General features: G+C 31.5%; 1 protein-coding gene and 1 pseudogene across 1 annotated transcript; one reads left to right on the top strand and one right to left on the bottom strand.

Annotated features, from left to right (window-relative positions):
- Positions 1 to 1,544: 1,544 nt before the first annotated feature.
- On the bottom strand, positions 1,545 to 10,012 carry LOC120147805 (annotated as a pseudogene).
- Positions 10,013 to 12,494: 2,482 nt separating this feature from the next.
- LOC120147791 lies at positions 12,495 to 13,644 on the top strand. The gene is made up of 4 exons (XM_039161086.1): positions 12,495 to 12,507; positions 12,693 to 13,044; positions 13,121 to 13,213; positions 13,384 to 13,644. The coding sequence occupies exons 2-4, from the start codon at positions 12,718 to 12,720 to the stop codon at positions 13,417 to 13,419; spliced, it is 456 nt and encodes a 151-aa protein (XP_039017017.1). The 5' UTR covers positions 12,495 to 12,507; positions 12,693 to 12,717; the 3' UTR covers positions 13,420 to 13,644.
- The last annotated feature ends 3,725 nt before the right edge of the window (positions 13,645 to 17,369 follow it).

The raw sequence follows: 17,369 nt of genomic DNA on the forward strand, positions 1-17,369 counted from the left end.
AGCTTTTGTGATTCGCAGTGGACTGATTTATTGTGGCTAAGTGCATGCAAGTCGATGAGGTTGCATTTATGAAGCTGGGAAACTGAAAGGCTGTTCATTTTGGTTGGTCCATGCATTTAACACTCTTTATCCACCTGCCTCTATTAATCATGTTGAAAGGTTTATCGGTAATGCCGGCCTTTGGCTTCCTGTATGGAACACTTATCAGATAATTGCCAAGATCTAAAGGTAAAAGTATGAAAAATTCATAAAATAGTATATGAAATATTATACAACATACACAATATTTATAATATTGTTATACTTGAATATACACTTGAAATGCTATAAAATTATAGCAATTTATATATCTTCAATAATATTTTATGTACCTTTTAATAACATGTTATGTACTTTTTTTTACTTTTACCTTTTTGAAATTGTCCTCACACTAAAACTACCCAAACAACTATATTGATTCAACAATAAAATACTTTCTTGAATATTATTTTGTTGATAAAAGGAAAAGTTATTCATTCCAAAGGTACTAGATTTCAGGCAACTACGTCTCTAAGACATTTGTACGTTATCAATTTTTTAAAAAACTTCTATATAAATACTACTTTATAGTCATTAGGAATATTAAAAAAATGGTATATATATTTTGGCATAAAACTCAGTCAATAGATTCTGAATTTAGATTCTAAATGGTTAAACTATACTTGATATTTTTCATTCTTTTTTATTTTCATAAATTTAATCCCTCAAATTTTCAAATTTAAAAAATCAAACCAATTGTAAACATCGTTTAAATTCTTTTATTAAATTTATTGAAGTGACATACTAAAATAAAAAAAATACTAATTTGGTAGCCAACCTAAATTTAACTGAAAATTTTTCATAACGTTAACAATTAAATATACATTTTTAAATCTAAAAAATAGAGAAACTAAATTGTAAATGTAGAAATAATATGACTTGAAGCATATTTTAACCATTGGATTAGAGGGTTATATTTCTTCCCCTAAGAATAAATAATTCAAATATAATGATCAAAAGTATAGTGAATATGCAGTCAGCCAGACCGAAAGTAATTACACGAAGCTTTTTGACAGCCGAATGGCCTTGCAATCATAACCATATCCATCAATATTACCTCATTACAAAAATGGATTATCAATAAAAAAATATAAAATTATATCTAAAATTTTTGATAATTTAAAAATTCTTGGAGACTACCACATCAACCCCTCCTTTGGTCCATCCCTGTCTCGTAGGTTTGATGTCCACTTCAAACCAAAAGAGGAACATAACCTGGCAACTATCAAATAACTGGAAAAAGGACAATTCAATAGTTCATGAATGACACTTGGGTGTAACACATTTTTCTCCCTCGAATTGATATGCCAAAGATTTGTACCCGAAATTGGTCCAACCATGCAAAAACAAAATAGAAACCTTGCTCATGCTCTTCTTAAAGAAGTAGAGTCCACTAGCTAATGCAAATATACAATCATTCGGGACAAGGTTTATTTTCGAATATAACTACTATAACCGAAAACCCGAAACCTGGTCCGACTTTCTTAGGCAAAGAAGTTCTGGACAGAGCCAAATTACAAAACTGAAATAGGAACAAACTGCAAAACAACATCAAAAGAGTATGCGTTCCCTTCTCAACTCTGATACAAAGCCAACATACTTACCTAGACTTGAGCTCGCGATTGTATTACTCCCTAACCAAGATCTGATGGACCCTAAAAAACTTTCTGAGCAAAGCTTTAATTTAATCCAAAGAGGAAATAGAATCAGAAATAACCACATAAACAACTTCACTGGCTGCATTCCTACCAAAGTAAAACCCTGAATAGACAATCTATAAACCCTTCAACAACCTTTCAAACAAGAACCAAGAAAGAATGAAAACAATTGGATACTGCTTTCCATCCACACCCCAAGAATATCTCATGTGGCAACAAATTTGCAAGTTGCCATAACTTTGCACAAGATTGCAAACAGCAAAGGAATTGAGAAAGAAAAGAGATGAACAGAACCAATTATGTCCCATTATTTATTAAAGCGTGCATCAACTCACCTAATCAAAGCCCATTATAGATTTAGTACCAATTGTAAGCTTTCCCAAAATCTTCACGCCTCTGACGTTGAAACTCGCCATAGGACTCAATGAAGCCTAGAGGAATAATTTTCCATAGGATTTGGGTACCTGCCCCTAGAATCCATAGGGAAACCGGCTCCAGCATAATGAGGATGGATTGAAGAGCCATCATATTCAGAATAAGCCTGCTGTTTATAAGCACCATAGCTTGAAGCAGACATTTGTTGCCATGCCTGTTGCTGACGCCTTTGAGCATCCAATTGTAGAAAATCCTCCCACTGTTTTGCACATAGTCACATGGATCGCGGTACGTTCCGGTATAGGAAAGTGGAACGGGATCGCAAATTGCTAGGTCCCTAAAATTCGGTACGAGGGGGGTAGACTCATTTCAGATCGCTCCGGTACGATGTAACATATAAATTGATACGATGTACCAGTTTCTTAGGTTGTTATTTTTCTACATCAAATTTTATAAGTAACTTCAAGACTTCAAATTTCTTAGAATAACTTCAATACTATAGATTTCATTCGGTAACTTCAATACTTCAAAGTTGAAAATAAATTTAACACTTCAAAAGTTACTTTTATACTAAAATAAAATTTTAGAGGGATCAAAAAATAGAAAAAGAAATAATAATTGAATAAACTTAAAACAAGTGCACATGATTTCTAGTGTACGAAGAAATTTAACAAAGCACGTCAAAGTATAGTTTTAACATAATAAAAAACAAAAGCTATACAACAAACAATGCAGGAAAAGAAATAAAAAACATAAGCTCAACCGACACAAACTCTCTCTGCAGGAGACGATGAACGCCCAGATCCAAGGTTAGTTTCGCCTAATTCATTATCTTCTTCAGCCTTAAACCGACCCCCGTCGTTCCCCCATTTCCTCTCCCTCAAGCTCCTCTTTAACACTCAACGAAACCCAAAGCCTCCATGGCATCCGCCGTCCTACACTCCGACGAGGAGCTAGGACTCCATCTAAACCCAAAGCTCATACCGAATCGCGATTTTGAAACGACTGGAACGCGTTTGTACCGCGTTTCGGATCGCATCGTACGGTACGTAGATCGTGGGTTGTTGAGCGATTTCTATAGCTATGGTTTTGCATGTGTGTCCCTCAATATAGATGATTTCTTGATGTAGCTCTCTCTAATCTCCTTGATTGTCTAAAATTTGTAAAACCAGAAATCAGAATCAGAATTTCCATATTCATACAACAGTGGAATGGCTCTCCATATCATTCAATGATGAAGACCACACAACAGCAGATCTTTCTTCTTGCTCCCCCGTGTAAAAGGGCTTAGATAATTCAATGTGACCGCCTTGGTTTTAAAAGGCGCAAGGCTCACCTAGGCGTAAAAGGTCCCTGGAGCCTAGGAACAAAGTGCAGGCGCGCGCCTTTAGTAGGTGATGTGCACTTTATACTAAAAAACCTATAAATTAGTCATGGAACATATTTTATACTTAAAACAATATTATAAACATATCTATGCTAAAAAAATTATAAATTAATTGTATGAGTATATTTATACTCATTACCCACCGATTAACTCCTAAAATACTTGTCTACAATGTATTAATTTATACTTATAGTTTTTAATATTTAAAACTATTATTTTATTTATTTTTATAAACATATTTTAATCCCCTTTCACCAAAATCTACATTGTTATTGATTTATACTTAATATTTTAAATTTAAAATTATTATTTTATTTATTTTTAAATGATACAAATTTATTTTATTATCAATTTAAAATTTTTAATTATTATAAAAAAAATTATATTTAATAAAATTTATTAAGTAATTAATATTTTATTTAACATATATTATTTTAAAAATTAAAATTAATTATGTATTATTAAATAACTAAAGTTCTAAAAAAAAGCATATACTTTAGGTTAAAAGCAGACAAAGGATGAAAGAAGTTATAATGGTTTGTTATAAATAAATAAACATTAGAGTTGAACTATAAAATTGGGCTATAGGGTTGGACTTGTTAATAGGTTAAATATTAGGGTTAAGAAATGAGAAAACGGGATAAAATAAAAGGCGCAAAGGCACTGCACACGATGCCTAAAGCCCAAAGACGCGCGCCTCTTGTATCTCGCCTCGCATCATCCTAGATGGGGGCTATTTTCAATACCTGGCTGCGCCTGGCACCTAGGCACGCCCGAGGTGCGCCTTTTAAAACCAAGGTGATCGCACATCGACACAAATGGATACCCCACATGATCATCTCTAAATTTCAACCCACACCATGATTAGAACCCCACATACAATCTAAATGATGTATGGCTTTCCATAAACACAGACAATCTACGAGTGTACATATTAACCCTTTAAGAACAACTAAGAGGGGATTAACTGATAAACGGACAATGAAAGAGGAAAAAATCTATGTAACAGTCCAATAATATATTCTATTAAGAAACAAAGCAAGAACAACAATATCTGTTAGGATTTGTGGAAACTCGAATCGACAATCGAAATGGTTTGCAAAGAGGGTTAGGATCGGTTTTTGTGTTTAGGGAGTAAGGAGATTGAAAGATAAAGAATTGCACAGCGATTTATAGTGGTTTGACTTCTCAACCAAGTCTGCATCCACTACATTAGCTCCTCACCAAGGATTTTCCAACAAATTCACTAATTTGTTCCTTTTTTTTACAATATCAAGAGTAACCTTTACAAACTCCCTAGTTTTTCACGAGATAAACTATAACATTTCCCTAGCTTTTCACGGGCTCAACTAGAACCAAAACCCCTTTACAATGAAAGGAAATGTAAACAAGAAAACCTCTCTAAGGTAGGTGTTTACAAGAATTAAGCTCACATGAACAAAATATTTACAAGAGAAAGATGAAATAAGATTGAAAAAATATTTTCTTGTGTTTGATTGCTTGGATAGTTGTTCTGTATCTTCTTCAAGTGTCAAGTGTCCTCAGCTTGTTTTTATAGCTTGAAATGAGTTTGAAGTCGTATCTAGCTGTTGGGGATTCATTTTCTACAAAATAAGACTGCCCAGAATAAGTAATATCGGTACTCTTTCAATGGGCATCAGTACTACCTTTGTAATAATTGAATTTTATGATCGTTGGGCTTGACATTACTATAGCAGTATCAATACTACTGTAGCAGTATCGATACCCATTTTGCATTCTAGAATTTTTTTGCATCGGTGTTGTTCATTACTATTCACACAGTATTGGAACTATTCATTCAGTATCAGTACTATCCATAAAAATATTTTTGTGCTCAATTCCAAAATAAATAGACTTTGAATTATTTTTATAAACTTTGAATAAATTCAATTCAAGTCCAAAAACATTTTGCTATAAATTGTTATATCAAAACATAGTTCAACAATCTCCCTCTTTTCGATATAACAAAACATTTGAAAAATTGATTTTGGCAAAACTCCCCCTTAATAAAATATTTAGTGAAAAAGATATCAATTGTTGGAAAATATGTGAAAATGTTCAGCTCCCCTTTTCATTAAGAAATTGAATTGTTTTTAAACCATACTTCTCCCCCTTTTTGTTATATCAAAAATAATTCAAATTTTAAAGTTCAAAAATAACTTTGGAAAGTAAGTGTTAAAAATTTAACATTAAAATTTATTTGAAAAATCAAAGCTCTTCCTCAATAAATGCATTCCAAACAAAAATTATCTTTAAAATCTTGACACTTAAATAAAAATTTAATTTCATCAAAAATTAACAAACATGTTAGTAGCACATGAAATTCAATATATCCAAGACTAAAATACTTTATGCAATATCAATTATTGAAATTAAGTACATGTGCATAAAGCTTTCAAAAATGTTATGCATTTGAAGAATTTGATATCAATTGTTAGAGATACATTTTTTTCATTTAAAACACATGCATAAACATTTAAATTTAGGTCAAAAATAAAAAATTTAAAATCAAGACATTTGAAAATTGATATCAATTATTAAAGAGATATCATTTGCATTGAAAATCCATTTTGACCAAAATTTATTATGATGAACTAAAAATTATGAAAAATCATTAAAATTTTAAAAATGTCCATCATAACATCTTTTTAACATACACGATATGAAAAACAAAACATAACCATTTACGACCAAAACTCATGCATGCATAAACTTAAATGAGCAACCAATTAATAAAAAAACAAAAGCTTTAAGCTTAGAGGTTACACATTCCTTTTTCAACGCGTGGCTAGAGCATTTGAATATCATCACTTTCATCACCATTGCTCCCACACACCTACAAGAGACATTTAAGTAGATTTTGGTATCCAAATTGCTTTGGATCCTTGGATGTTAGTTTCAATGCCCCCTTGTTCCCTTAGGAACCCATACTTGTCTAATTTTAAAAAGATTTTCTTTTCTTTATGGACAACTATGTTCCAAATGACCATGAAAATGGCAATGTAAACACTTTATCATTTTTAAACATAATGTGTTATTTTTAGAAATTAATTATTTTTCTTTTGTTAAGCTTTAAACCTTGACTTTTAAATCAAAATTTTCTTTTTCTAAAACATTGATTTTGACTTTTGAAAGCTCTAAATTATTTTGCAAAATTTCATTTTGATTTCCAAAATCAAATTTTGCTTTCAAAACCAAATTATTTTCATATTTAAGTTTTGAAATTAATTTCTTATATTTGGAATTCATGGTCTCATATCCCAAATACAACACATTATAAGCATCTTGTAACTCGTCAAAGGAACATGAATTTAATTCATTTGAGTTAGAAGATACTTCGAATTCTTCTTCGTTGGCCATGAGGCATAGGTTGACTACTTCTTCATCATCATTGGAGTCATCTTCATCACTCCAAGTTGCAACAAATGCCTTCTTCTTAGATGATCTCTTCTTTCTTAGAAGGGGACAATCATACTTGACATGCCTTGTTCTTTGACAATTGAAGTACAATGGGGGACTCTTCTTTTTGGATGATTCATTCTTCACCTCCTTGGAAGTCATGAATCTTTTTAACTCTTTGAAGAGCTTGGCCATCTCATCTTCTTGTTCATCATCGTCTTCATCCACCTCATCACTTGAATCTTGATAGCTTTCATTGATGGATTTGAAGGCAATACCTACCTCATTCTTCTTCTTGTTTTTCTTCTCTTCTTTTTCCTTCAACATCATCTCATGAGTGAGAAGGGAACCAATTAGCTCGTCGAGAGTGAGAGACTTTAGGCCTCTATCTTCGATAATGGTCGTCTTCTTCGATTGCCATGACTTTGGAAGAGAGTAGATCATCTTACTCACAAGCTTCTCATTAGGGATTACTTCTCCAAATCCTTTGAGACCGTTGACAATCACGGAAAATCTATCCGTCATACCTTTGATGTCTTCATCAGATTTCATCTTGAAGTTCTAGTAGCTATGGTTGAGAAGACTTATCTTTGTTTCCCTCACTTCATCGGTTCCTTCATGAGTGACTTGGAGCGTATCCCAAATCTCTTTGGCACTGTAACAAGATAAGATTCTTCCATATTCATCTGGGCCTAAAGCACAAAAGAGAATATGCATAACCTTGGCATTATGCTGGAACTTTTTCTTCTCTTCATTACCCCAATCATCCCAATCATATATGTCACCGGGTAGAGTGGATTAACCCTTCATGATTGAGTTCCAAGCTCCTAGATCGTAGGCTCGAATAAAGAACAACATCTTATTCTTCCAATGGACATAATTTGCTCCATTTAAGAAGGGTGACTTGTTGACCAGTTGTAAATCCACAATAGGTAAATCTTCAATGTAATAGGCACCAGGAGGAAAAGTAATTTCTTTTCGGTTTCTTTGGAAATTGGTAGAGCTACTTCTAGGATCGTCTCAAGGTGGTTAAACTTTCTAACAAGTTAGGCTCTGATACCAATTGTTAGGATTTGCGGAAGCTCGAATCGATAATCGAAATGATTTCCAAAGAGGGTTGGGATTGATTTTTGTGTTTAGGGAGAAAGGAGATTGAAATATAAAGAATTACACAGCGATTTATAGTGGTTTGACTTCTCAACTAAGTCTACATCCACTACCTTAGCTCCTCAACAATGATTTTCCAACAAATTCACTAATTTATTATTTCTTTTTATATGATCAAGAGTAACCTTTACAATCTCCCTAGTTTTTCACAGGATAAACTAAAACCTTTCTCTAGCTTTTCATGGGCTCAGCTAAAACCAAAACCCTTTTACAATGAAAGGAAATGTAAACAAGAAAACCTCTCTAAGGTAGGTGTTTACAAGAATTAAGCTCACAAGAACAAAATATTTACAAGAGAAAGATGAAATAAGATTAAAAAACTCTTCTCTTGTGTTTGATTGCTTGGATAGTTGTTATGTATTTTCTTCAAGTATCCTCAGCTTGTTTTTATAGCTTGAAATGAGTTTGAAGTCGTATCTAGCCGTTGGGGATTAATTTTCTGCAAAATAAAATTGCCCAGAACAAATAGTATCGGTACTCCTTCGATGGATATTGATACTGTTCATTATTGTTCACATAGTATCTGTACTATTCATACAGTATCGATACTATTAATACAGTATAATACTATTTATAAAAACATGTTTGTGCTCAATTCCAAATTAAATGGACTTTGAATTATTTTTGTAAACTTTGAAAACTTTGAATAAATTCAATTCAAGTTCAAAAACATTTTTGTCATAAATTGTTATATCAAAACATAGTTCAACAATATTTTTTCCAGCTTTAGAATTTTCAAATTCATGGTGCTCATTGCAGTTGATTAAAGCTCAGAAAATTACAATTCCACTCTGATAAGTGACGTTGCTAGAAATTCACCTTGTACCAGAAAGATCTAGGCTTATCAAAGAAACCATTTAGCACAAAAGCACTCTTGACTGTCAAAGAAAATAAAATATCTTACCTCCCGATGCTTATGATTCTCTTCGTCTTCTTCCTTGTCACGAATTCTCCAAAGATCCATTGCCTCTCTCTTGTATTCCAATTCCAATTCCAATTCATCTAATGCTTGAGGGAAGGCACAATATTCAAACTGATTGCCATATTGCAAATCAGATGCTCGTCTCTCCATATCCCATCCATCAGTTCTATAAGCTCCCATGTTTCGATTCCTAACTGAGTTGTCAGCATGTGGTAAACGACCTGGGGATTTAGAGTGGATTGAGCGACCTCTAGCTCGATCATTACCATAAGCTTCATGAAATGAAACGGTATGGTAAGTACTTGATTCAAATGTGCAAAAGATCAGCTTTTACTAGACATATAATCTTGTATTCACAAAGTGAACCCATCCGATGAAATCCACAAATGCTTTCAGTAAATAAGTCTGTTTTGTAGACAATCCATTCGGTTTGGACCAAATCTTGACATTACTTCAGAATTGTATACATAACGCTTGAACATAAGTACTTACCTCTTGCTGCAAACAAATGGTAAGCAGTAAGCATCATTATTAAAATTTACAATCAATTTTTTATACGAACATACAGGGAAACCTACACAGCAAACAAGCCACGAGTCTGGGATTACCAGCTTTATATTGATGTTGTAAACATATCCTATGCTTTCCCCACCTTGCGAAGAATTTCTAGAAATTTTCCGTAGATCCTCACGAGCAGGGTCTTCTACGGCCTTATCTTGCCTACCAAATCGTCGTTGAAAGTGTGGTGAATTATGTGGCCCCGAACGAGCCCTTTGTGATTCTGGGCATTGTAACCATGCACCAACAGGACTTCATTCAGGGGACCTTGATCTGATCATGTGAGAACTAGAACCCCTTTGAATACCTTCATCCTTTACTTTGTGGACCTTGATTGTCTTTCAGCCTATCCTGTGCCCTGGAAGCCGTCGACCCAAGCGGACCAGTGTATTCCTTGTAAAGCTCACTGAAATCATCATCGATTTCTCGGCCTGGTCTGTTTGCCATTGATATTAAAACTAACAAACCATATATAATTCCCTGCCCAACCTATTACATTAATCAATAACTATAAACTGGAAGTAAAATTTTGCGGGTAAAAGAATATAGGCAGAGAACATTTATGATTCTTATAAGCTAACAATTTCCAGAACTGTTTCTAGGTTTTGAATTGGAATCCCATAAATCTACCTATAAAATTGCAATGTAAAAATTCATTCGTCTCACACACGTACAATCAGTTCAACGAAAAAAAAACGCAGAAATAAAAGAGGAAGAAAATTTACACCCAAAAAAAAAAGCCCTCGAGCGCCGAACAACTACGACGAATATGAAATCTTATAGGGCTGCGGCTGCGGCTGCGGCTGCGGCTGCGGCTTTTACTTCTGTTTTTGGGACATGTCTTTGGATTTTGGAGTTTTATTTTAATAAATATACTAAATTTATTATATAAAATCAGATAATCATTCAGGTTTTAATTGGATCTTATCAGGTCAGGTAAAATCGGATATAGGTCATGCCAGGTCAATTTGATGGTTTAACTCGGATCAGGTTTGGTCCAAGTCAAATCAATTCGAGTCATTTTCAGATTGATCTGATATCATATTCAGTTTGGGTTCAGGTCGGGTTGATGTCAGTTAAAGTTTGGAGTAGTTAAACATCATGTTAATTCAGGTTCGGATGGACTTTAGTCGGATCTCATTCAGATTAAGTCACATCATTGACAGATAAAATTTATGTCGGATCTTTACTGGATACAAATTTAGTTCATGTTGGACCATTTTTTATTTTTGGATTAATTATTTTTCGTCTTTTGTGAACATCAAATTGCAATTTGTAATTATATATGATTTAGAATAAATTACTAAAAATATAAATAATCATGGATCAATTTGTATAAAAATATAAATTTAAGGACTAAATTGAATAAATATGAAATTATAAATAAAAATTTAAATAAATTAAACAACACACATTAATGAGGGACCAAATCAAAATAATTTTAAAAGGTGAGGTTGAAATTAATATAAAAAAGGATTAAATTATACCCATTTAAAAAGTTATGGGTTAATTACAAAAATATAAATAAGAAATAAGTATGGCCAAATTCATATACAAATATAATTTGAAGGATTAAATTGAAAAAATATGTGATTGAACGAATTAAAATTTAAATAAATTAAAGAACACAAAGGGATCAAATCAAAATAATTGTAAAATATGAAGAAAATCTAAAAATAAATTAAATTGCATTCATTTCAAAAGTTAAAAAAAATTAAAACAATTATAATATATTAATATATATATATATATATATAATAATATAATATATATATACTATATAGTTTATATTTATATACTATATCTAAACTATATAGTATGTAAACTATATATATTATAAACTATATAGAAACTATATAATATATAAATTATGTAAATTATATTTATATATTATATATGAACTATATATATTATATATATTATGTATAAACTTAATATATATATATACTATATACATAAACTATATAGTTTATATATAAACTATATATGAATTATTTTGTTAATTAATATGAACTATGTAGTATATATGTTATATATAAAAACTATATAGTTTATTAATATAAACTATGTAAACTATTTATATATATATTATATATGTATATGAACTATATAGTATATATACTATATATATATAAACTACATAGTTTATTAATATAAATTATGTAAACTATTTATATATATTTATTATATATAAACTATATATATAAATAATATATACTATATATATATAAACTATGTAATATATATATATATATAATCTATAGTTTATTAATATAATATAGTTTATATAAAAATATTAATTATAGTTTATATGTTTATCAATATAAACTATATTCTAATATATATATATAGTATGTAAACTATATAGAAACTATATAATATATAAATTATGTAATTTATATTTATATATTATATATGAACTATATATTATATATATTATGTATAAACTTAAAATATAAATACTATATACATAAACTATATAGTTTATATTTATATACTATATATACAAACTATATAGTGTATATATGAACTATACATAAACTATATAGTTTATATATAAACTATATATAAATTATTTAGTTTATTAATATGAACTATATAGTATATATATTATATATAAAACTATATAGTTTATTAATATAACTATGTAAACTATTTATATATACTATATAAACCATATATATATATATATATATATATATATATATATATATATATATATGAACTATATAGTATACACTATAAGAAAATATACCTTTAATGACACGTGATCGATGACACACGCTAATTTATGACTTGTAAAAAATGTGTGTCATAAAAAAATGTTATGTTTCTTAAAATCTAAATGATTTATGACTTATAATAATGTGTGTCATATTTAATAGTCATAATCCAAAAAATTTAGCAAACACACTTTTCATTGTGTGTCATCTCTAAAAGTTGTCTTTTAATTCGGGAACTATACATTTTAGCCTAAAATAAATAAAAAATAAACATGTTCTAGTTTACCCAAATAAATAATAAATCGAATCATTCGACTCCGAAATCAGACCCTCAAACAATCATCGATTTGATCGAATTCAAACTTTTCAAACGAAATATTAAAATTATTTATATTTCTCTGAAGAACAAGTCTCGGTTCCAACCTTGAAATGGGGAAGGATGGAATACCCGATTGGCTCAACAGTTCGCTGTGGTCCACAACTCTCAGCGGCGGTGTCGACCGCATCCACTGTCACTCCCCTTCTCCCACCATCTCCTCCAATGTTGTCTCCGAGCCAATTGTTCAGCCTCCGGTTCCCGTGCCTCCTCTTGCTGCGGCCTCGAGTCCTCAGTCCACTGCTACTTCCCCCAAATCTGAATCTAGAGATCGAGTTGATAAAAATAGTGACGATAATAGCAATGATAATGACCAAAACGCTAGCTCTTCCAGCGGTTCTCCGGATGATATCTCTCTCCAGGCTCAGCTTTTAACCAAGGTTTTTAATTGTTTCTCCATTTTTTTTACTGTTTTTCTTCTTTCTTTCTTTCTAATTCCCATCTTCTTCGTTTCAGTTGTCAAATATGGTAGTAAATTTGCGGGAACTGCGACAGATTGTGTCACAGGGAATTCCTGAAGGTGCAGGAATTAGGTCTACAGTGTGGAAGGTGGTGTCTCTTTCTTTTCTATTTGGTTGTTGAGAAATTTTGAAATTTGTTGAGATTCCTATATTTTTAGTCTCTGAATCGAATGAATCATCAATTCCCATGCATTGAAAGTTGCTTTTCTTTTCTTTTTGGATTAATGTTGAGGTAGGGTTATTTGGTTGCTCTGGCAGTTATTATTAGGGTATCTACCACCAGATCGTGTGTAGTGGTCGTATGAATTAGCTAAGAAAAGGTCTGAGTACAAACATTTTAAAGAAGAGCTATTGATGCATCATGTAAGTGTTTCCTTTTCCTTTTGCGTGTTAAAATAGTGTAATAGATGAATCCCTATAGGTCACAATTGCAATTTAGTTATAAAACCGTGTAATTTAATATCATATTTGATTTCATCACATGCAAGTAAAATCAATAATGGTTACTGGAGAAATGTCTAAATGTTGACACAAATTTCTGTGTGTCGTCTGCACCCATAGATGACGCACAATGGGCGTCATTAAAGGGGTTTTTTCTAGTAGTGATATATACTATATATATATAAACTACGTAGTTTATTAATATAAATTACGTAAACTACTTATATATATTTATTATATATAAACTATATATATATAAATAATATATACTATATATATAAACTATGTAAACTATATATATATATATATATATATATATATATATATTATAGTTTATTAATATAATATAGTTTATATAAAAATATTAGTTATAGTTTATATGTTTATCAATATAAACTATATACTAATATAATATATAAACTATAGTTTATATAAACTATATATATATATAAACTATATATGAATAATTATAAATTATATAGATTATTAATATAAACTATAGTTTATTAATATAATATTAATTGAAAGAATTGAAAAATATATAGGTATCAAATTGAAAGAATTAAAAATATAAAGCTTAAATTGCATTATTACCTTTAGACTAAATTGAACGAATTTAAAACATGGGGACGGCGCTACAATGTCAATTAAACTTCATAAACACGCGGGGTAAGAGGACTGAATTTTAAGAATTATATAAACCATTTTTTTCTAATTTCGATCATTTTTCTATTTTTTCTCATTCTTTGATTTTTCTCTCTCTACATTCCGATTCTCTCAAAATCCTCTAAATTCTCTCAAAATATCATCCACAAACACTCAAAACCCATAAAACATTTAATTTTTTTTTATCAAACACCACAAATTCAACCCTTGTTCATTCGTGTTCATCCCAAAAACCATCATTTGACCTTTACATAAACCAAACCCTATCATATTTTTTCAATCAAACACCCAAAAATTCAACCCTTGTTCATATGTGTTCATCCCCAAACCCCTCATTTGATTTTTACAAACAACAAAACCCATAACCTATCTTGTTTTTTCATTCAAATACCCCAAATTCAACCCTTATTCATCCGTGTTCATCTCCAAACCCTTCTTTGATCCTTACAAACACCCAAAACCAAAATCAAATCTTTTTTATCAAACCAAAAATTAAACCCTTGTTCATCTATATTCATCCCCAAACCCTTGTTTAATCCTTACAAACACACAAAACCAAAACCCAACCTAGTTTTATATCTAACCGAGTATTATTTGTAACACCCTCAACCCATATCCGACCCGAATCCGAGTCCAAGGTGTCATATTGACTTTTCAAAACGTTTTTCTTAACCAAATGGAAAAAATTTAACTTCACAATTCAAGAAAACAAATATTTTACATTAATTAAAATCAATTGGTTTTTACAAAACATATCAAAGCATATTCAACTCCAGTTTCTTAGTACATGCCAACTAAATTTAATATAACAAAGAACACATGATTCAATATTATTTTCTGATCTGAACTTTGTAAAGGAGAGGCTGACTTGTCTTGCTCATCTTAGCTTCTCTTCTTGCTTCTTGAAACCTACGGGTGAAACACTCACACGCTAAGTCGAAGACTTAGTGAGGCATAAATAAACTTAACTATAACATCTCATTACTAATTCCTACTATGCACACTTCATGTAATAATACTAAACTAAAGAACACATTATTAGCATTATTATCATTCATATCACTTAGTTATAAGCTCTTGTACCTAACATTATTAACCAAACAATGTACACATTATAATATATTTCTATAACACATTTCATATTACACAAGCATATACATCACATGTAATATGTTTATTGTTATCTCTTTATTAGCCTATGTACACATGTGAGAACTAAAGATATGCGAGTACATAGAGGTTGTGCACTTATGTTGTCACCACAGCTCGTATAATTCCCACTAGGGGCACATAGGATTTGTCTCGAAGGACCACATATAACGCACATGTCCCGAAGTACCACTCCTTAAGGACCATATACATATTTCAATGGATCAAATAAGTGTACCAAAGTACCGCATATATGTTCCAAAGGATTACATATATGTCTCGAAGGACCACGTAGAACCCTCGACTCTTGGCATGCCAACTATACCCCTAACTCTCTTATCACGCAACATGGGCATTATCCTTTATGACATTTCACATATTCACATAGGCATGTAGAACATTTCCATATAATCTACATATCACTTATAACATGGCTTGTCACATATACGCATTCATATTACATAGTCATATAAGCTCGTGGCCTCTTATCACATATATCATGTAATATTCTCATAGAGTCTTATATCTCATTATCATATATCTCATATCACATATTCTTGTATTCATATATTCACATATATCAGGTAACATCTATAATCACCTACCATATGTTTATATAATCCCTTTTCTCCATATCATATAACTTATACCATATTCTTATTTAATCACATAAATTATTTATATCTATTCAGATGATTTACTCACTAACATGTATTCACACATATCAAGTAATATATACCATAACATATAACACTTATACTCATATCAAACACAGGCTTATATTCATTAATTCATGCATTCTAATATAGAAAATAGACTCGTCGCAATTCTTATTTCCATTACCCATCATATAACAACTGATATGCACTCACCTGGCCTCACTAGTCAATGCCGATCTCTTATCTCTTTCTTGATGACTATAACTTGGTCGACTTGTCCGGACTTTGCTCTCGATCACTATCTACATGAATACACAATCCAATAAATATTGGAATTCAAAATCCTTGCAACGATTCTTACTATTGCAAGCTAATCAAAGCATAAATCTCTAAATTCCAGCTCAAGTAGTATCGGTACTACAAGCACAGTACAAATACCTCTATGCTTGTAGTATCAATACCCTTCCACGGTATCGATACTAAATTTTGGTTATGCCATCCCTATTTCAAAATGGTACTGTGTAACAACCCGAAAATTTCAAAATAATATTTAATTGAAATTTGAGGTTTTAATTGTGATAATTGGTAAATTGTGGGGACTAAATTAGAAATTTTTAAAACTTATAGCTTATTTTAGAGTTAAAGAAAATTCAGGGACCAACCTCAACTTCCGACTACGATCCCGACGCCGTCCGAATTCCGATCGTCGTTTTAAAACCACCATCGTGTTCGTTATCGAGTGAGGAACAATTTCCTTAAATTAATTAAGGTGAAATGATGCCAAACGTCGGGAATCTCCAATCAAAGTCTCAACGTTCGTTTTAGCTCAATCGCTGAGAAAATCTTAAATTCATCGCCGATCGTTGCTCCGTTTACGACACCTCCCGCACCATCGTGTTCCTTGTGTCGTTCCGAGTCCGCCGGTGTCATCCTCGGTCTCTGTCGACGGCGGCGTGTGGGGAGGTGAAGCGGTCAAAGTTTCCGATTTGATGAAATCGAGCTCTTCGCCGTTCAAAAATTTGAACCAATCTTTGTAAGTATCTCGAAATCGCTCAAAATATTTTTTAGAATTTTTCCGTGAATTTAACGCTGCCATAAACAATCCCACGCGCCGTCACTACGCGTAGGGAACCCCAAAATAACCGTTTTGACCGGTTATATTCAAGGGTTGACCAGTTTGACCGGTTTTGACCCAACCCGTTGACCCGACCCAACCCGCTGACCCGATCGTTGATCGTTGATCGAGTGACATTTTGGGAATTAATTCAAAATGGGTGCTATTTTAGGAATTAATTCGAAATGGGTGCTAGTTTGAGAATTAATTCGAAA

The sequence above is a fragment of the Hibiscus syriacus genome, unplaced genomic scaffold, assembly GCF_006381635.1.
Source record: "Hibiscus syriacus cultivar Baekdansim isolate YM2019G1 unplaced genomic scaffold, ASM638163v2 tig00110943_pilon, whole genome shotgun sequence".
Lineage (NCBI taxonomy): Eukaryota > Viridiplantae > Streptophyta > Magnoliopsida > Malvales > Malvaceae > Hibiscus > Hibiscus syriacus.

What these genes read in the sequence shown, in the direction of transcription:
- LOC120147791 (XM_039161086.1), top strand. Translation starts at nt 12,718, where the DNA reads ATGGGGAAGGATGGAATACCCGATTGGCTCAACAGTTCGCTGTGGTCC. An exon ending in AGGCTCAGCTTTTAACCAAG is followed by an intron (nt 13,045 to 13,120) that starts GTTTTTAATTGT and finishes TCTTCGTTTCAG; the next exon opens with TTGTCAAATATGGTAGTAAA. An exon ending in TTAGGTCTACAGTGTGGAAG is followed by an intron (nt 13,214 to 13,383) that starts GTGGTGTCTCTT and finishes TTGCTCTGGCAG; the next exon opens with TTATTATTAGGGTATCTACC.